Source organism: Cryptotermes secundus, unplaced genomic scaffold, assembly GCF_002891405.2.
Source record: "Cryptotermes secundus unplaced genomic scaffold, Csec_1.0 scaffold87, whole genome shotgun sequence".
NCBI lineage: Eukaryota > Metazoa > Arthropoda > Insecta > Blattodea > Kalotermitidae > Cryptotermes > Cryptotermes secundus.
The window spans coordinates 1,216,412-1,239,034 of NW_019739942.1; the positions used below are offsets into that span (position 1 = coordinate 1,216,412).

At 36.0% G+C, this 22,623-nt stretch overlaps 2 protein-coding genes across 6 annotated transcripts in view; one reads left to right on the forward strand and one right to left on the reverse strand.

Moving 5' to 3' along the window:
- The window catches only part of LOC111872020 (epidermal growth factor receptor substrate 15-like 1), an 87,394-nt gene extending 68,620 nt beyond the window's left edge, over positions 1-18,774 (forward strand). The window contains exons 19-23 of one of the 3 annotated variants that reach the window (XR_002844157.2): positions 10,464-11,323; positions 11,519-11,662; positions 12,275-12,434; positions 16,624-16,786; positions 18,699-18,774. The gene's annotated coding sequence lies outside the window, so the exon portion shown is untranslated. Of the gene's footprint in view, positions 1-10,463; positions 11,324-11,518; positions 11,663-12,274; positions 12,435-16,623; positions 18,117-18,698 lie in introns of those variants that run through there. The other 2 variants (XR_002844156.2, XR_002844158.2) reach the window with 2 other exon arrangements.
- LOC111872025 (phospholipid phosphatase 2) overlaps positions 15,267-22,623 on the reverse strand; it is an 85,250-nt gene continuing 77,893 nt past the window's right edge. For all 3 annotated transcript variants that reach the window (XM_023865508.2, XM_023865507.2, XM_023865509.2), the window contains 4 exons: positions 21,268-21,500; positions 19,862-19,991; positions 18,751-18,927; positions 15,267-16,672 (listed from right to left, as the gene is read on the reverse strand). In XM_023865508.2, coding sequence (XP_023721276.1) covers positions 16,457-16,672; positions 18,751-18,927; positions 19,862-19,991; positions 21,268-21,500 — 756 coding nt within the window. In that variant the 3' untranslated portion in view covers positions 15,267-16,456. The remainder of the gene's footprint in view (positions 16,673-18,750; positions 18,928-19,861; positions 19,992-21,267; positions 21,501-22,623) is intronic.

Genomic DNA, 22,623 nt, shown 5'->3' on the forward strand with positions numbered 1-22,623 from the left:
CCACTGCCCCATACGTCTTCATAATGTAATACTTAGTTGGTTAAGCACAAGGACACCTTTTATCTTCCCCATACATCTATACCTGTTATCTTCTGACATAATTCCACAAGAAAAAGTAGTGGGGCTTTGATTTAGTGATTTCAGAAGCCAAATGAGAGGACCTCATCTCCCCATCCATTGCCTGAGTCATTTGGCCTCAGAGATCACCAAATTTACACCCTGTGGCATTTCCTTATGGACAGGTGGCTGGCTTAGCTGAATTCTATGAGCAGATAACTCCAGAGGTGGGCTGAAGTTGGTTATCAGTTATATGTTTATCATAACTGCAGAAGGAATGCACATAGAAATTTACTTGACATATTTTTTTTAGCTGAACCTCATTTCATTGAATTGCCTCTTTAATATGTATGATAGTTAAAATGTAGCCTCTCAAAACCTTGAGGTGACTTAATGGACACCACATATATCTGCAATAGTAAAATGCCCTGGTATGCAAAATGTAGTATTTATGAGTTTTTGTTACTATTCTCATAAGGTACACAAACTTCTGTGAATTTTTTAGGCGATACTGGTGCACATAATTCAAATTTTTTAACATTAAATTCCATGAATTGGCTAATGTACATATTCTGTTAGTGGTCATGCTTTATATGACTAGCAGATGAGAAGTTACTGATGGAATGTAACGTGACAGTATCGTGGATTTGTACTGATGGGTCACTTCATGATGTCAAGCGGACTCTAGCCATAATTGATATTGTTCCATACTTCATACATCCTTCTAATGAAGGTGTGTATCACATGTGATTGTTGGGTTTGAATATTGAGGATTGATTTATAATGTGCACTCTTGTTCACAGAAGAGAATATCTCATCAAAAATGTTCTCTGTTCACATAAAGGCACAAGGAAAGAATAGTAACTGCCTATTTACCACTATTTTCATTCATCACACATTCAAGTATTATGAAAAAGTATATTTGCTTGTAACCTGATTGGTGTATTGTTAACTTTTCTAAAACCTCAATATCACAGATGTTTGATGTAAAGGGGCCATATTTAGATGTTTTTGGTGTGTTAAAATATTCTGTTATAGTGTGGTTAAGAGGATGTCTTTTTATTTTCTATAGTTAGAAGTAGAATTGTTAACCTAAGGTTATATGATCAGTGCATTATGCACAATTCACCCTCCCATATATTGGTGCCTGTATATAATGTTCATTTTATGACTGTTACAAGTTATATGCTTAGAACCAATCCATGTTTGTAAATAAATATTGCACAGTGATATTGATCATTTAACAATGTATAAAGTGTGATTATGTTTTCTGTATAATCTGAACAGTTAACATCACTGTTAAGGATAGGAAGACTGTAAAAGGAATTTCAGTTACAGATAATAAATTGTCATATGACATGAATCTGAAGTGTTTTTCAACCTATAAAAATTGATAAAGAAATCTCATTGGTACATGAAAGAAGACTGCCGCTCAATTATACCAGCAGCTCTTAGAAGAGAATTTAAATATGCAATAATTTGTGTCTGTGTGTTACATTGTGTTCCATTGGCAAACTGTGGAGATTGTTCATATTCTTGAAATATCATACCTTTCTATCTTGAGAAAGAAAAATTTAGTATGTTGTATGTCGTCTTACATGAGTGCTTTGCAGTAAGAAACTAACAATGAGTGTGCTAAATCATTTTTAAATATTTTCTTTGTGGATAACGTTCTAATGTTGCCTTATGAGATTTCAGTAGATTTTATTAATGTTTGAAGCAGAACAGTTTTGGTATTTTCATTTATGTGGAAGGCAAAATAACATTACAGCTAACATCCCATCCTTTTGGTTGCATTCCAGTGAGAGCCTGTTCACATGTGTTTTCATGTGCATATGTTTATCTTTGATTGTCTTGTGATTTATCTGTATTATACTGGAATATATCTGCATTAGTGTAAAATTTATTTTAAGTGCTTCTTAGAGATTGTATTTCTGTACTGTTTTAACATGAAAATAATTAGGGTAGGAGGGGGATCATTGGTACTAACAAACTTCATGGAGCTGGGCCCTTCTTGAGAAGCTGCCAGTTGTGCAGCTACTCAAGATTTTACCAACATTTTATGGAACCCAAAGGTTCATTACCATGTTCGCAAGAACCCTGCACTGGTCCCTATCCTGAACCAGATCAATCCAGTGAATACCATTCCATCCTATATAAGATCCATTTTAATATTATACACCCACTTATGTCTTGGTCTTCCTAGTGGTCTCTTTCCTTCTGGCTTTCCCACCAATATCCTATATGCATTCCTTTCTTCCCAATGCCCTATCAATATCATTCTCCTTGACTTGATCATTCTAATTTTACTTGAATTTTTTAAAAGCTGTCATGTTGAACTTCTCTTCTGCTCCATGGGAATAAGATATTACCTACAGTCATATTCCACTAACTACCCAGGTTTACAATACAGATGATATTTTAGAGGGTATTGCTGATGGCATCTGTGTTGAAAAACCACCCTACTATTGTATCAGTCTGCTCCTTGACAGGTGTAGATTGAGACAGACTTTTGGCACATTAGTACAGCATTAATAAATAAGTATATATGTGTTAACAAAGTATATTTAAGGCTGCGAGTATGTGGAATATATTTATAAAGAATGAAACTAGTTATGATCTGTGAAATGTTAATAAATCCAAAGTTATAGCTAACTAATTGCTCTGTGGAGCTGAGCCCTTCTTGGGAAGGCACCAGTCATTCAGCCACCCAAGAATTTCCCAACATTTTATGAACCCCAAGTTTCATTAATGTGTTCGCAATAGCCCCCCACCAGTCCCTACCCTGAGCCAGGCCAAACCAGTTCATACCATCCCATCCACTTTAATATCCTCACACCTATATCTAGGTGTTCCTAGTGGTCTCTTTCCTTCTGGCTTTCCCACCAAAATCCTATATGCATCTGACTTTATGTTCCACTTCTTGCCATCTACGAGTATATGCAACGTCAGTTAATGTTCACTCTTCTTCTCTTGATATCACTACATGGTTCATGTTATGTCCTGTATGCATTCCTCTTCTCTCCCATGCATGCTACATGTCCTGCCAATATCATCCTCTTTGACTTAACCATTCTGATCATACTTGGCAAAGAGTACAAGTTATAAAGCTCTTTATTTTGTAGTTTTCTCCAGCCTCCTGTCACTTCATTGGTGTTTGGTCCAAATATTCTCAACACCCTGTTCTCAAACACCCTCAGTCTGTGTTCCTCCCTTAATGTCAGAGGCCAAGTTTAAAACCCATACAGAACAACAGGCAAGTAGTGAAACATCTGGTCTCCCCCCCCCCAAAATGGGTGGGGATTTTCTAGATGAGCAGCTATTGATATTTCACACCCATACAAAACCCCAAGCAAAATTATAATTTTGTATATTCTAATTTTTTTTGTTTCTAGACAGCAGACTGGAAGACAGAAAGTTCTCAACTGAATGGTAGCAAGCATTACCTGAATTCAGTTTCGTCCTGAACCAGATTTTGATTTGTTACTGTCATTCCCAAATATTTGAACTGTGCCACATTTTGGTAGGATCTGTTGGCTATCATGATGTCATCATTTTGCTCTGCATTCTGGTGATGAGGCATTGACATATACGTACATAGTTTGCCCTCCATTTACTTCTGGATGAACCTCCTCACTAGCATCAGTTGGAGTGTCCGTTAAGTCCAAAGTTACAGAAGTGAAATCTGCGGAATAAAGAAAGTCAAATGTTCCTTTAAGGCTCTCCTTTTACAAGTTATAGCAGTAATTTAAACTGCATTAGATGTCTGTTACTACTTTAAGAAAAACCTCTTAGTAAGATCAACAGGAAACACCAAGAATGATTTCATTCATGTTCCATTTCTTTTTAATTGGTGGGGGAATTTTCCTACAATGGCTGTTATTGACACAACACTTCTGTCTTCCTTTTCAAGAAATATGAACTCCCAAACAGACACTCCATAATTACATTAGCATTTTAAATAATTCCAGTATACAGAAATCTGCCTCTGGTGGCAAACTGTACAAAAATAAAATCATAATTATTCATCTTGTTGTTGCATAATAATTCTATAGGCCTATCCTGTTCTCATTCTGATTCTTATTCACCAGGAACCAGTTCAAGTCCAAAATCAGGATTAGATTGTGTGATAATGCTGTTTTCTAGATCATCTCTACCTCAAAACCATTATTTATTCAGTCTCTATTTCTTGTCTGAAATGTATATCTTTTCTGTGGTGCTGGTGTAAATTCCTTATTTATCTTTTTGCCTTCTTCCTGTTGTTTTTTTCTCTCAAGAGCTTCGGGTGAAGGTCTTATATGCTCTGCATGTAGGCTTACATGTATTAATAGAGCTCTGTATGTTTGGTGTCACTGTTGCAAAAGCTGAGATATGATGGAAATCATTGGAATAAGTAGGTACTGGGGCCTCTGGTTTGTGTATTTTCTAATTTGATCATTACAAACAGAGAGTAGTAGTTTTCATCACTGAATACCTTTCTGTTGAATGGCCAAGTACTGAATTTAGAAGATACACCTCTTATGTTTCTTGTAACAAATTTAAAATAGTGTTAATAGTCACATGAGGAACATGATAGTCTAGCAACAGAAGGCAATTGTGTGTCAAAGTGCAAAAATGTTTCTTTATATGCTTCAATACTGGAAGAAAATTTCTATCATCTAACCACGTTCAGGCTGGTCATGGTAGCCGAGCGGTCTAAGGCATGCACTGTCTTCGCTCGCTCGGAAGCCGAGATCGTGGGTTCGAATCCCGCTCAGGGCATGGATGTTTGTGTGCGTTTTTCTGTGTTTGTCTACAGGTAGAGGCCTTGTGACGAGCTGATCACTCGCCCAAGGAGTCCTACCGTATGTGTAAGATAGTAAACCGAAGTGAAACGGAGAGTTTCATGGAGGTAGGTCTAGGCCCAAATGGGGGCTGTAGCGCCAAGGGAAAAAAAACCATGTTCAGAGGCCAGATCAATGCTTCCTTGATAAAGTGATCCTTATAAAGGGTTCTGGAGGAATGGTGTTCCCAGTTGCTGAAACATCCCAACAAAGGTGACAGATCATCTCCCTTCAGGCGATTCCACTCAGCCTGTCTGTCACATGAGTATGAACTATGCATTGAGGTTCAGAGTGTTACTTTTTATGATGTTTTTGTAATTCTCATAAAAGTAATTTATTTTCTCTGGTTTTCTTTTACTGAAAGATATGTCTTCATGGATCTTTTAATCCAGTCCAGTGATTTTCATCCCAAGATTTAGGATATTTCCTGTGAGGAAAATGCCTTGCATATTCATATGCTAAATTATAAATATCTGTATAACAGTATATTTTCACTGATGTTCTGTTATGCCTATCTCATCATCAGCAGAGCCACTGCTGCTGCTGCTATCAACACACCTCTTATCTTTTTAGCTCAATTCTGAAATCTTGTCGTTTTCTCTCCACATAAGCTTCTTACAGCATATATTGTTTCTTTGTAATACTTCACTGATACCATTGTAATTTTATTTTTGTCCATTTCACACTTCAACATTCAAACCATTGCAGTCTGGAAATAAAATTATACAAATATTGTACATTTAGTTAGTTTTGCTGAAGTTCTGTCTCAAGGCCTTTTGGTGATATCACAAACCAGAAAAGAAATGTATATAATGGGAAAGACTGTTATGTTCTTGTGCAGTATCTTTTTCTGGGACATTTTGTCCCTTCATGACTACCTGCTAGCCCAGCTACCACTTAAAATGTTGGCAAATTGTCACAGGGAGTTAGAGAAGAGTGTAGATTATGAGATCATTTTCAACTGAATACACTTTAACATAGCACAGTGGATTATTTTAATAAATAAATCATATTAAGGGATAATTATTACAAAGAGAAAAAATAAAAGCTATTTTGAGACTAAAAACAAACTTTTTCTCACACAAGACCATTTATACACAGACATGCACCAAACAGACAGCATTTTGAGGTTTTCATGACAGTAATTGTTTTACATTTGGGTCAGGGTTGTGACACCAAGTGTCCTTGTAGGCAGATCCTGCCATTTCAGAGGAGCAGGCTATGTCCATCTTTAACCGTGGAGATGGAGACAGCATGTGCGTCTGAAATGTTAGTACCCACCAACAAGATTAAATGGTGTCACAACCCAGAAGACCACAGTCTAAACAACAAAGTACTGGCCCTTACAAGTGTGACCCACACAATAATATTAGACTTTTCGTTCTCTGCACTGATATGAAATTTAAAATGTGTCTATGTGCCCTGTGCCCAAACTCAGAAGAAGCAAGAAAGAAATAAAAATAATCCAGACACACATTGACCTCCCCACCACCACTTAAACAACATTTGTGCTTGGGTTAACTTGTGTGTGACTCCTTTATATTTATTTTGTTAAAATTTGTGTCAATGAATTTGTTTAAAACAATATTTTACATTTTAGTGTAATGTTAATCAAGCGGTCATTTGTAAAATGGCAATTCCTATAGGTATCATCATATGTTTCATTTCAGCACATTTCAGTTTTCACAAGTCTATGAGTTACTATGTCATTACATTATACAGTACTGTCTGTCAGTATTTCGTCAACCGAGCTATTGAAAGTCCATATATACAGACATGTAACACCTAATAAAGTTTCTTATTTAGTGAACAAGTACTTTGTTGTGAAAGTTGATGACTGTGTAATACAGTGTTCCCATCAAATATACAGGGTGTCCCAGGAGGAATGGACCAAACTTTGGGAGGGTGTTCCTTATGTTAAAGTATGCCGATATAACCCAAAACACCTATGTCCAAAGTTGAACGGTTACGGAGATAATGGCCAGAGAAGTGTCAAACTTTGACCGGCATTGCACACTTGTTGATTACAAAATACATATTAAAACTGGCAGGAATATGTGGTGTCTGTAATGTTAAGAATGTACATAACATCAAACTAACTTGTGAGTGACATGAAGCCATAAAATTGAAGTACAAAATACTCGCTCGCCATGTCATAATTGTCCTTAGGGTTTCCAAGCACTATACATGACACATGAATGGCAAGTGCTGACGTAACGTGCTGACTGCATGTTCTGGTATAAGCTGACTACATAAGCATGGCTAGGGTGAATCATCGCACTCAAGGACAAACATAGATAAGGCCTCTCAGCTGACAGGTACAGTGCGTGGACCCGCCAGAAGACCACACTTTTCTTGGGCCATTATCTCCGTAACCGTTCAACTTTGGACATAGGTGTTGTGGGTTATATCGGCATACTTTAACATAAGGAACACCCTCCCGAAGTTTGGTCCATTCCTCCTGGGACACCTTGTATATATATATATTTATTTGTGTGTGTGTGTGTGACAGTGAAATGTAATTATATTCATTGTAGAACTGGTATGTTCAAATTGTGAGCTGTTATTTTAAATGGTTTCTTATTTGCTCTACTTAAAAGTGATTGAGAATATTAGCAGTTACATCTTTCGAAATATGTCATAACATACTGAAACATTTGCTGAAATTTTCGTATAAACATCTGATGTTGTGCCCTAAAAATGTTTGTTCTACTTGAAACATAAATAGTCTTAGAAGTAACCATGAGTTAATTTGAAAATGTATGTACAGATTTGTTGCAAAAATATTTTTCTTTCATACAAAATTCACTGTTTCAGTTCTAAACATGCAATGCCTCAAAAGAAACCAATCTGAAAATGTTGTGTTCTCTTGCTGTATCTTACATAATAGTGTTAAGACATATTTGAAGCACACCATTGCAATTTAAATGTTATCTTGTGTGATATCTATTGTTGTTGCAAATGCTGTTAAGTCTTATCTCTTTGCCTTCATTCATCCAGAGATATGACTTATAGCTGTAGATATGTCTGATTGAATACAAAGAAATCAGTAGGGTGCTTTTTTCTTATCTATCTTTTCTCCTCCTACCAGAAAATCTGGCCACTCTCCCTCTCTTCAGTATATAACGTAAAATTAGAAAAAAGTAGATAATGCTGTTACGGATGTATATTTCAGTGCACTTGGCAATTACAGATCCTTAATCTGGCTTACTTGCCTATTTAGTAAACAGCATCATATACTGCTGTAATAATACTGTGGTTATGATATTACAACAGTTTTCATTCCTCTCTTCACTACTACAACATAACTTGTGTTGAAGCTTTTGAATTTAAATGTGAACTTTTTTTTTTTACATTAAACACTTAAAGTGGTGTGTTTGTTGTTCATTTTAAACATTTGTAGATGTGTTGTAAGAGATCCTAACACACTCAACATTCAGTTCTAGTTATGTAAAAGTCTTAGGAAACTACTATCATGCCTTCAAGATGCCTGTGAATGGAATACAGGAATAATCCCATTACACTGTATTATTGTTGTTGATGTATATTATGAATATATACTTGTACAATATCCTGTAATCCAATTTCAAAATGAGGGTTCTTTATAGATGTCAATAAGATCTATGAATGTTTGTTGCCTGACTTGTAAATATAATTAACTTAGAATATTGTACCATTTATCATCCCTCATGTTGAAAATGTGGTTTTGTGAAACAGAAACAAGATGGATATCTCATGATATATGTATTTGTTATTTCATTCTGGGTGAACACAATATGAAAAAGGAACATAAATTCCAAACCCTTGAAAAAGATAACTTTTACATTTATTATGTCCAACCATTCCTGCAAAATAGAACTTTTCCTGGATGATGTTATGAGCAAGAAGAGTTCTGTCTTCTGGAGTGTAGTGCCTTGTAGAGCACTGAAGTTAACTGATGTTCCTCTGAAATGTTGGTTGACTTTCAATGGGTTACTTCTTATTATGTCCCAGAAGATAGAACTCTTCATAACCACCGCTGAGAAAACCTCAAATCCTGTGTTATTATGAGTAACAGTGCCACAGTTTAACCTGATGATGTTATTCACAAAAACATTTCTGCATTTAATGATCTCCTTAGCTGCCTTCAAGCCTCACACATAATTTAAATAACACACATTAGTATTTCATGGCTACCATTTTTGTAACATGATGTGCTTCTGTAAATGTGTCTGAATGAAGTGGCATTTTTCTCACGGAAGACTTGTCTCAAAAGTCGAAAGCTTAATACCACTACTGCATGTTTCATTTGGCTATAATAAATTCAGCCCTGGGAGTTTTCATTGGACTTCTGTCTGTGTATATCTATTTTCAAAATTGACTTAGTTTGAAGCTGAAGAAAAGTAATCTTTCATGTATGCATATTTACTCTGTTTTGTGAATATGTAGTTTAATATAAACCTGAAGTTTTCATTGCATTTAGTTTAATTTCTTGCACATTTTGTAAGTGTTGTTTAATTAGAAAACTGTTAGATGGCTCTGAAATCAGAAGATAACGATTTCTGAGGTAACAATTCCCCAGCATTACCATAGTATATTATATCTTTATATGTATGCAAAGAATAAGAGGTCACAACCAATATGGGCAAGTTTTTTAATACAAGATAAACTGTTGGGTGAAAGTAGATTCTAAAGGGTTCTGACAACGGTGTATAACACAGAATTACTGTTTTTTTTTCAACTTTTGCCATTGTCTGGTATTCTAGAAAATACCACATTTCAGGAACTGGATCTGTTTCCGTCTTCAGGTGAGAACTACTCAGTTGGGCCCCCTAGAAAGATTGATTGAGATTACCTCTTTCTATGAGGTGCAACTGATTAAGTGTCCCCCCCCCCAAGGACAGAAACAGATCCAATTTCTGAAATATGGTGTTTTATCTGTTTTAGAATACTGGACGATGAAAAAAAAGTAAAAAAAAGACAGTAATTCTGTGTTGGGTGAGAGGTCCACATGTGCCTCTTTGTTTGAATGGAAGCTATGCAAGTAACATCTTGGAAGAGACCCAGGGTCTTCTGCCAAGTCTTATTGAACAGTTTTTTTTAGTCATTAATACTCAATAAACTTTATACCTAATGCTGTTCTTGGATAAATGATGAAAGCTTGCAGATATTTGTCATGATATGAATTATCAAGACTGCTTAAAGTTCAGAGTTATCCAACATCTCTACTTGAAATTATTCAGTGACTTGTACAGAATAATGTGTTCTAAATTTAATATGAAGAAACAATTTTCTGTGTGTACTAAATATCGTCTGATTGAAATGGTAAGTTTATTGTATGAGTATCAAGATGTTACCACATTCTGTGATCATAAAAATCTGATGATGGATCAACTGCAAAAATGACATTATAATTGTTAAAACTTAAACAGGTTTTGATGTGATACTTAAACAAGGCACAGATGCTCAACTTGACATCAGAGCTGGCCTGCAGTACAGACAGTGTGTATGATATGTTTGGTGCATTGTATCTTAAGACAGTAAATAACTTTTGATCCTATGTGTAAAATAATGATATTGCTACTTCTCATTGCTTGGTTCCAGTGCTGTCTGCTCAGTCACAATTAGACCTTCCAACTTCAAAGGTTAAGGACCTCATCTTAGGCCTGGTAATAACTTCATATGCTGTTTAAAATGTAGTGTATGTACTCATACATATTCTGTCATCAGCTCCTCGATTAATGTTGGTTGCAATTACGAAGGTTAGGGAAGGGCACTGGTGTTCCATCATCAGAATCTGGTTCACTATGATTTGTCAATTTGCAGTCATTTGGCACTCATGAATAAATTTATGTCAGGGAATTGCATTACAGTTTGCTGTGGTGTGAGGAATACTAATGTGGAAGAATTCATGTTCTGAACATATATGGTATATAAATGTAAGCATACTGACAAGTTCTTTTCTTGGAAAAGTGGATAAGTATTCTTCCAATACCTTTTCTTACCAAGTCTGAAGGATAGAAGTGCCACAATTAATGCAGTTAATATGATTAAATCTGTAATTTTAGAGGCCTCACAGTTGCAGAGTATGAAATGGTAATCAATGGGAGAAGCTGTAGAATCAATTTTCCAGCCATTTTATAGTATATGGAAGTTGTCATTGTTATATGAAGAAGTATAACCTAAGCATTTTTAGTTCATAGAACAGATTGTTGCTTGATACAAAGGCCATTTAATGGCTTTTAGCTGCAGATTTTGCAGTGTCAAATGACTTGGGACAGTGAACATAAATGGTAAACTGATATGTATTTGGAAAGTCTTTTTGAAAGCACTCTGCCAGTACATGCATGGAGACTGAAGAAAGCACAAAAACCCAATGAAGATGGCTCGTAACATGGATGCAGTTCATCCCTGTACTTCCCAGATCTAAGTCATGGAGCATTTCTGCTACATCTGCCTGCTCAGTAAGTAAGCAGCAATAATGTGGGTACCAACTCATTACATGCCATAGTGGAATGTGCTATATAGGCATTTAAAGACTATGTATTACTGATACATAGTACCAGCTGCATATTTTAGCTTATTGTGCTTTATATGTAAGAATATAGCACACCATAGTTTTAAATGTATTTGGCTATATTGTTTTATTATACTTTTAGGTGACAGCAGGATAAAAATAGTCAATATTGGAAATACGGAGACAGAACTTCACTGAAAAAAGATCTCTTTGGTACATATATTGCTCCAAGATGAAAATCATCACAATTTTTGTGATTACCATGTAACAGCATCTTGTGAACAAGGTGAGGATATATGCAGTAATGTCAGTACTGAGAAAATATAAAATTGTCTTATATTGTGAGCAATCATGATGAATACATAAGTTTTAATATTTGTATATCCACTAAATCAAATCCAGTTTTATCCAAACTGTTTGGCAAAAGAACAAACACTGCCTAAGAATTGGCATAAATAAATAGACATGTTCAGTAATGAAACCCTTACCCTCTTTTAAACTTGACAGTTTTGTTTATTATTATTATTGTTGTTGTTGTTGTAAAGAACAATTAGAAACATTTACATCACAGAAATTCTCAAAACTGCATATACACTTCTGTAAAAGGAAAAATGGATAAAACTGAATGCCAGAATTGGCAGTAATTTAAAAGCTTATGAGCCACAGCAGTATATAGTGAACATACATACAAACTTACCAACTTACCACTGGCAAGATGCACTCAAATGACTATTGGAAATCATTGAGTTTCTTGCTGAACAACAATTCAGACATAGTTATATTGGTGGATATAATCCACTATACAGTGGGGCCAGGATAGCTCAGTTGGCATAGCTATGGGCTGGATGGCCAGGGTTTGATTCTTGGCAGCATCAAGAGATTTTTCTGTTCTCCATAGCATCCAGACCAGTTCTTAGGCCCACCCAGCCTCCTACCCATTGGGTACCAGGAGAAAAGTAGCCAGGGCATGAAGCTGACCACTCACCTTGATATAATGCTGAGTTGAAGAATGGCAGAGCTATACCTCTACTCCCCCATATGTCTGCATGACAGTAAAAGTAAGTAGAAAAGTAAAGCTATCCCTATACCAGGCCATGAAGGCCCATAAGGCTGTGAGACGTCGAGGGTCCCACATTATCTAGACAGTCGGCTAAAAGATGGTGGTAAAGTTGTCAGCCTTACGCGCTGGCTGCGCTTTACTCCCCAGGAAAATTATTTAATTAATTCCTGGTACTCATTTCTGTTAGAGGCTGAGTGAACCCCAGGGCCATAGTGTGGCTGGAAGAATTAGGTCAATTGAAAAAAAAAATCCAATGACCACACTTTTGTCTCCATGACAGTCCTTAATTAATTAAGCACAGGGACAACTTTAATCACAGTAAATGTAAAATATTTTATTTTGGAATGTGACACATTTGTAAAACAATTTTCACTCATACAGTCTACATTATTTTATAATTACATTAACTAAACTAACTCCATGGAGCTGAGCCCTTCTTAAGAAGTTGCCAGTTGTGTAGCTACTCAGTAATTTCCCAACATTTTATGGAACCCAAAGTTTCATTACCATGTTCACAAGAGTCCTCCACTGGTCCCTATCCTGAGCCAGACCATTCCAGCCCATACCACCCCATCCTATCTAAGATACACATATTATTCACCCACCTGTCTTGGATTTTGTATATAAATTATTTATTAAGTATGAAAGATATTTAAGTTTGTCTGGATTCTAGAAAGTTAACTGTTTCACACCAAGCTAATGAAGAACCTCACTAATAAAGAGTGTTTAATAGCAACTGAATAGATAACCACAGATCTTATTTGAACAAGTACCAAAGTTGCTGTACTTCATTTAGCAATAAGAGTGAAAAAAAGAAGTTCAAGGTACTGTGGACTGTATTCTTGTAACATTCATTCATTCATGCATGGGAATAACAATGAAAAATTATTAGTTATGGAATAGTGTTGTTGTATGATGTAAAATGTTCATCTCACATGAAGAATACTTCACAAATACTGCCTGACAATCCAACATAAATATAATTCCAAACTGGTATACTGTAGCATATTAGACATAATTACTGGTATAAAGAAATTTTGCTTTATATTTTAGATAGTTCCACATCAAAAACTGATTTAGTGTTGCTGTTCCAGTCTTACATCACTACTGAAACGCCATGAAAGCCTAAAATCAGTAATTTGCTTCTCTGTTTATAATGAATTTTATTTCTGGAATTCAGAATATCATTGCCAGCATTCAACTCCCATTACATTCCACACCAAACAAGTTAGTTCTATGTGGTGCATTCACATTCTTGAGGTCCAGTTTAATTTTATTAAGTTTCCATGATTTACCTGTTATTTCTTGTAAGTCCTGTGTTAGTATCTTAATTGCATACTCCACACTCATCTTCAATTTAAATTTCACAGTAATGATGCCATAAACTCCCATAGGTTTAACTTCATAGCAAGAGCATGGAATTAAACCCCCTGCAGTTTGTTACATTTCCATTTATTTTCACTTCATGGATCCAATCACCTCCGCATAGGGCTGGATATAAAACATGTCACACATTACAAATCGATGATGACTACACATCATACATCCTTGGTTCAATAAGGTATATAATCAGGCCTCACGCAGACAGCACAAGTTGTCAAGTCAACACACACAGGCTGTGGAAAAACCACTGTCACATTTGCCCCTGAACAGAATCCCTCATATTTCCAACCATAACAACTCTATGCTGTGCAATTGCATACCTTGCCATTCCACACACATTGGCCAGCCATATCATCAGTACAGTTACATTGTAAAAATAAGTAAGTAAAGGTATCCCTGTAACAGGCCGTGAAGGCCCATAGGGTTGTGAGATGTTGAGGTTCCCACATTTTCTAGACAATCGGCTCATAGATGGCGGTAAGGTTGTCAGCCTTGTGTGCCAGCCGCCCTTTACCCCCAAGAATATTCCTGGTACTCATTTTTGTTAGAGGCTGAGTCGACCCCAGGGCCATAGTGCAGCTGGAAGGATTAGGTTAATTGAAAAAAATCCAGTCACCTCATCAGGATTCGATCCCGCTACCTTCCGGCTTGTAGCATAGTGCCTCAACCAGCTATGCTACCGTGTGCCCCCTCAGTTTCATTGTAACATATTAAAATTCATAACAAACAAAGACATGATACAAGTGCATGGCATGCTAAGCCACACAGTAGTGTGAACATCAGATTACAAAAGTAAATTTAATTGAAAGACATGTGACTTTCTTGCATATATAAATATATCTTGTTTATTAGGAGCTCATGAAATGGAGCCCATGCAATAAAGTAGACATTCATTATACCTATACCTTCTGTTCATTTTAAATATCCTAAATAGAGTTAACAATGGAACAAAAAACTGCATTTTACTTCTTAACAAAGCATATTAATACCCAAATGTCTTCAGACTTGGAGCCTCATAAGTTAATACACATCAGGAACAAAGTTTTAATTATGCAACATATTTCCAGCATGGAAATATATTAAGTTCTTTCTTCTGCCACATTTCATTCTTGTGCAGGATAATATGAACATTCAATTAAATTATGAGCACAAATAAATTACACAGTGTAATGAAAGCAGGGCCAGCCCAACTGAGGGTGCAAAAGTTGCATTTTGCACAGGGCGGCTAATTTCTACTTTTGAAAATGATTTTGGTCACTCACCAACTGCAAAATTAAACTCCAACACAATATTCACTGGTTTGCAAATTTATTTCCTTGGTTATGGCTGCACACAACATGGAGCATACCATGTAACCTAGTAGGTTGCCTTTAACATGGGCTACTATGGAAGGCACAATAGATCACTGTGGTCGCGGTGTAAGGGCCAAGAAGGCCCACCCCTTATACATTCATTCATACATTCATGGCAGAAAGTATGTGTAATCACAATGATAACTGTTTCTGGCATCTTATAGTCACTATAATGGTAGTTTTTGTTTGTCATTCACACATTAGACAAAATCCTTGCATAACTGCAGAGTTTGCGGTCTGATGAGGGGTGTCAGAATGAAATGATAAATGTAAGGGTATTGACACAATAAATTGAAATTGACACATAAATGTACCTAGTTCTCAAATATCTAACCACAGTGGTGGAACAGGAAGCATGGGTTGTCTGCTAGCAAACCCAATTGACAAACCAGAACTTTGATAAAAACTTTAATTTTTTAGATGATTCAGAAATGAATTCAGTATAGGAGAAATCTGATCAAACAAAACACTCACCTCATATTTTCTATTCTTGCACATGATTATAAACTAAAAATTGAACAGACTGATATTTTGCTGAAACAGTGCATAGATTCAGAACCTAAAAATCAGTTTTTGCACAGGATGGCAAAAATGATTGGGCCAGCCCTAGATGAAAGGGGCACATCTTTTCATGAACATAAACTCTGTTGTTTATTAATGCCTCTTATGAGATAAATTAAACAGCAGCATGTACTGTTTGGATAGGTTTTTTCAGAGTATTACTCTTAACAGTATTACAGTAGCTAAATATTAACTTCTAGATATTTTATTTGATACATCTAAATTTCATGATACAGCTGGATTAATTAGTTAGTACAGAATCGTTGAAACATTCTGTGATTTCCAAACAGAATATACATGTGAATGCAGAAAGCCTACTTGTACCAATGGTGAAGACAACTCTTCCCATAAACTGAAGTATCAAATTCATATAGGTGGATAATATTTACTGTCACCATTGTATCTATGTGTCAACTAGCAGTAAAAGTGTGACAGCCAAGTTACAGCAATAATTTGCAGTTGAGAAACTTAACTGTTGTGTGTGCATGTATACATATATTATACAATATGCATAAAAGAGAATCTGTTGGTAGTATAAAGGTACTCAAAAAATAATATTTCTATGCTTGGATCACTCACATTTTGTGACTAACTTTGTACTTCAGACAACAGTTTTGTCCTTTTAATAGCCACTGACATCAGAGAAGTTTAACTCAGAACTCTCATAACTTGAATATTCAGATTTCTATATCAACTGCTTATTGCCATGACTCCATATTTCATGCTATGTCATGGCAACTTCTCGTAGCTCCCTCTCCTCTGGTGTGATGGAGTTTGTGTAGCTTGATGTTGAGGACAGCAGCCGGCGGACTGATGGGTGCCTGTTGCCTCCATTGGTTGTCCCTACGTGCCCATTCTCCTTTAATGACCCATCATATTTGTTTGCTCCAGTTACAGCTCCAGAATGGTGAGAGAAGAAACCTCCACAGAAGGATTTCACCTGGATAAACATGTGAAATTACCAACATTACCAACCATTACCAACAGTTTGAGGCTGTTTACTTCTCTGGCATTCAAAATGGAAAAGCTGTGTGTGTAGGGGCAGGGTTTATGTGTCAGTATCAGCAGCTGTTATCTATTACTAGTTTTATAAAAAAATCAGTACTGTGGTATGATTACAAAGTAGTAGTTTGGCACTACTAGTACCATTTCTAGGTAATCATGGTTAATCAGTTCTTTAATTGCCAATTATTTTCTTAAGAAAATCGTTTAAGAAACACTATTATAACATTCACTTTAAAATTATAATGTTAAATTCAGCTTAGGAGAAATTCACTGCAGTTCTCCTAACATAGATGGATTGCCAGATTATATAGTGTAATTATAAGAAGGCATGTCAGAGACGTCCAGCTAATGTGAATCTGCCAGAATAACGTGTTGCCTATTCAGAAAATTCTCTGAGGCAGTACTTTCTAAGTGAAGGAAATTGCCTTTGTCTTCTGTTGTCTTTCAGTTCCTGGCTCCTAACCCTGATAATTATGTCACTAGTAGCTCAACCCCACTTAGGTATTAACTGTTCAAAAGGGAGTGCTGTGAATAAAGAAGTTAAGCAATCAGAAGTACTTTATAATTTGCAACAGCGGTCATTCTCCTGAACACAGAGCTGAATCCGAATGGCTTATTGTAGCTTTGAATATAAGTTGGATGATGAAGTGATGTGTACTTTACAAACTGGAAGAATTAGTTTACTTTTCCAAGACAAAGAACAATTACTAGATACAAATTTTACTAGAAAAATATTCTGTGGGCCTAAAATAGGCCATTACAAAGAAACGGGAAAAGGCTATATGTACAAGGGTGAGTTAGTAGGTCACCAATGGATGTAAAACATAAAATATGTGATCATCATCAATGAAAAAATCTGCCACCAAGGTGGTTTTTTAGGGACCAAACAGATGGAAATCACTAGGGTCCAAATCTGGGCTGTAAGTAAGGTTCCCCCAGTAGTTCTTGATTTCTCTCCTGAGTTGCTTGGATTGTATGTGGTCTGGTATTGTCATGATGAAGTAGTACCCCTCTTGCCAGTTGGCCTGGATGTTTTCTGCGAATTGTGTCCCAACGCTTCATCAGAACTTCACAGTACAATACAGAATTCACATTTTCACCACACTTCTGAATATGGGCTAACAGCACCACCTGAGAATCCCAAAACATGGTAAGCATAATCGTCCCAACTGATAGCATAACCTTAAATTTTCTGGTTGCAGAAGGTGAACTGGGATGTTTCCATTGCACAGAAGCACACTTTGATTCGGGTTGATAGTAATGCAACCATGATTCGTCCCATGTAACAACCTATTAAGCATAGCAGCATGTCTTCTCCTTCATCTGCATACTGTAAGAGATGTTGCAAGGAAGGATCCATTCAGTTCATTTGTTTATGATCCTTCAGTTCTCTTTTACATGACAAACACTTCCCACCATAAACAGGAAACATTTCTTTGTGAATATCCTTTGCATTGAGTCCTTTTGCTTACAAAAAAATGCACAACAGAATGCTGTTCTTCAGTAGTTCACCCCTCAAGCACGGTCATCATTTTGACTACTGAAACCAGCCTCTGAACTTGCGCATGCGTGTGTTCTACCTAGAGTGTCATGCATCTGGACTGTGCTGCTACCTAGTGATACATATAGAAAACCTATTACGTACATTAGAGCTGTTTTATTTCCATTTGTGACCTATTTACTGACTTTCCCTTGTATCTGTGCAAAGAATTTTATCTGACAAGAAATAAAATTTTTCAGAAAATCTGCACCTGTTAAGGGGAGTCATAGTCCTATAAAGCATATATATTCACATGTGCCATAAAATTGTATATGTACACAGAAACATACCCTGTGTTTAAACACGTTCATCAATTCTCATACTACAGATGTTTGATTTTAATACAATAATTTCATTATTAAAGATACTGATTGCAAAATGTAAACATTTCTTCTGAACACTCATTCACTGAATGTTTCAGAAATGACCCTTTCACTTTGAATATTCCGTATAATGTGATTTGAAAAACTCACTGTGAAGATGGCCATGATGGCTCCAAGCATGAAACCAGCTAAAACATCCCACCAGTGATGTCTGTGGTCTGTGATACGAGTGAATGAGCAGACCATGGCCCACATTAGGCAAAAACACTGCAACCATGGAACCAGCAGGAAGGTGGCTTTGTTAGGGACTCTGCATTGTATGAACCACTGTAAATGATATAAAAATGCAGCCATTATCCAATTTAGTGCTGTAGCTTCCTTTATATTGTGGCATGTAGACCTACTGTTAGGCAACAACCATAAACAAACGACTATACAACAGCCATTGATAAGTAACCGCTATGCAAACAAGCATGTTTCCATGGCAGTGAGAGACCACAGGAATAATGGAAGAGACATTTTCTATGTAATCTGTGCCAAGGTGTTATAATGAGGGCAAATTAGCAGTTAAAGAACTGCTGGGGTTCAGTCATGAGTTGTTGCAGTTAGAAGATGGTAGCTGAGGCTGGGAACAGTTCAGCAACCCAGATGGAGGGGAACATCCACCATTGGAAGCCGCTACCAAGCAATGGCAGTGAAGACATGACTATGAACACTAGTGTGTGTGTAATAATGAACTGTAAAGTGTAGTCATGTGCTGTATCAAATTATGTAATAAATCATCACTGTAACTTATAAGTTCAGTTTAAGGGATGGTTTGCTTAAAGTGTCAAGATGTAGCATGACAAGTTCCTCTTCACATGTTCCAAAGACACACAGGGAAGACAGATTTCAGAGCTCAAGGTATTATAGTATGAATGATGTTAAGTTGTATTTGCCCCACAGAAAATTGTTAAAATTATTAATTTATTAATATGTTTATTTATTAAGAGGCCTATATAAAAATATACTTAAGACATTTCTTATAATCCTAAGAGAACATTTTGGAAACATCTTTTCCACAGTTGTGATCTTTTACAAAGTATGTGAGTTCACTTTTCATAGAGGGATATGACACGAATTCCTGACACATTTTTATCATTTAAACTCAGAAAACATATACAGGTTATTCTCTTTCTTATATAAGTAGAAGAGAGATGGAAAATTGAAATACCCAATTTTTGAGCATCATCGAAATGTTTAATCTTAAGCTGAAACTTACCATCATGAAGACTGCTGTGTAAGTAGACATTGATGCATGTCCAGAGGGAAATGACTTATTTGAATCTCTGACCAGCCACTGGCTTATATCTGTATTGGTACATTTGTAGTCACTTGGAACATAATTGGAGCTAAAAAATGAAATAATATATTCCAAATTCATAAGTGTATTCACTGAAATAATATTCACAATTAAAATAGTTCAAAAGAAATTTGGTACATCAAAATTGCTCACAATATCTGGTTGAGGAGAGGAAAAAAGGACAGGAAAAGATGACTGCAACCAATGAAAACAGTATCTGTAAATGTGTATCTAACATGCATGAAAAAGCCCTGTGATCTGGAACAGAAGAGTTATCGTAACATATAAAGGTCCTCTCAATCTGGTGAATTTAACAACTTCAGCAACTTATTTGCGCTTGGCTCCCAAACTTATTTTGTAATGTAAAGTGGAGCCTTGATTTTTTAAAATATTGCTGCTTCGTAAAACTTTCGTTGAGGAGACAAAACATTAAGAGTGGAAATTACCAGTAAGAGATTTTAAAGGCAATATTATCTCCTTGCAGTTTCTATAATAGTCACACTCCTACAAACTTGTACCATTTAGTGATAACCATAAAAAGTAAAGGTATCCCTGTAACAGGCTGTGGAGGCCCATAGGGTTGTGAGATGTTGAGGTTCCCACATTTTCTAGACAATCGGCTCATAGATGGCGGTTGTCAGCCTTATGCGCCAGCCACCCTTTACCCCCAAGAATATTCCTGGTACTCATTTCTGTTAGAGGCTGAGTCGACCCCAGGGCCATAGTGCAGCTGGAAGGATGAGATAAATTAAAAAAATTCAATGACCTCATCGGGATTCAATCCTGTGACCTTCCAGCTTGTAGTATAGTGCCTCAACCAACTATACTCATATAACTGGCATCCCTACTCACATAAATTTTTATCTTCTTTTACCAAAAACATACTGTGAATTATTTTCCTTAGAATCTAAACTTGAGTCCACTGTTATGTTTACATTGGTAAAAGTTAAAAGGTAAAGTTGTTCCTGTGCTTAACTAATTAGGCACTATGCCATGAAGGCATATGGCGGAGTGGATGTAGAGACCCAATGTTTACAGCGATTCATACAAAATCTGTGAATTTACGGAATACCTGATATTGTCTCTGCACAAGAAGAAATTAGTTTTTTGTTCTCATATTGTTTCCAAGTACTCTAAGAATCCAATGGAATTTATTTAATTTCAGGATCTCAAAACTATAAAACAATGTTATTTCAGCTGGAATATGATTATCACAAGGGTACAGATTACTGCCCTTGAAGATACACTGTAATACGGTTATTACGGATTCATTTACCTGCATTAAAATTGAATTATGATTTGTGATATTATAATTTCTTACTCACGTTTCTGTACAGTTTCTAACCAAGTCAGGACGGCAGGTGTCAAGAAAATGTGGTCTGGGCTCACCCACCAGTGTCTTGGCAACTTCTGTCACAACAAGAACCATAACAAGGCCAACAAAGAACTCCCAGTACCAATAACATGCCTGTCTTGCTCCACTCAAGCTTCGGTGCTTAGCAGACTTGCTGACGTCATAGTCATCAATTGAATAACAGCAGGATTCAATCACCCATAACTGTCAAACCAATTAATTTTACATTAATGTTTTCACTGCATGGAATAGTGTATTAATCTTAGCAGTACACAATACCTATGTTTAGTAGTATGTGATGTGGGTTATAAATAAAATATTGTGATATATCAGTGACAAAAAAGTTAATCATGCACCTGAGTAGGCAATTCACTGAAGAAAGTGATATTTACAGTGAGTTGTAAGGTTTTGTTGTTCTTACAGTCACAAGAAAAGGCCAAATCTTTGTGCTCTTTCAAATAAAATTCTTATTTGTCATATGCAGAGAGTTTTTATTCTCTTTCAATGATTTTTGTAATATTTATTTTCAGCTTAGAGTGAAGTGATAACACATCCTGGAACTCTTTTATTTATGGCATACAAAATCCTGCAGTTCCTCTATTCATGCTATGGGGAATGCCCATGTGAGAAATTGTCAGTTTCTATAATATCATACACTCCTGATACGAATATTTATGAAGATTTCTTCAGTGTCCCCAATTTTGATTTTTTTAGATTTATGATTCCGGATTGTCATGAACTCAAATTTAATACCAAGCTATGATACATAACCTGTCCATTTTCCTTAATAAATTTACTCTGACAGCTGACTTATGTTAAAAATTATTTTCTGATTAATTGAATTTCTTTCAAAAACTTATGGATTCTTTGTGGGCTGTATCAAAATTCATATTACAGAACTTAATGAGAAGCACAGTATTTTGAAAATATTTACTATACTGAGACATAAATAATAGAGTAAAAGTAAATATTTTCAGATCCAAAGGTCAGTATGTATAATTTTTCAGTACAATTAAATTACAGAACACTGTGCCAACTATTTAATTTGCAATCAGTTTTTGCAAGTGACAGAAGAGTTTAAAAACCTGGAATGTTAATCTTTCAATAATATAACTGGAAACATTAAATGTGTAACTTCAGAATGCATTAATCATGTAGGGTCTGTGTACTGATGCACCATCATTTCAGTCACCATTTATTCGATATAATTCCATGCCAGATTTACAACTTTTATAATGTAGCGTGCAGTCTTTTCATTTTTATCATTTTGTTATATTGTACTAATGTGAGTGACCTGTTTGCATCTGTCTTTTGCAGTCAAACAAGT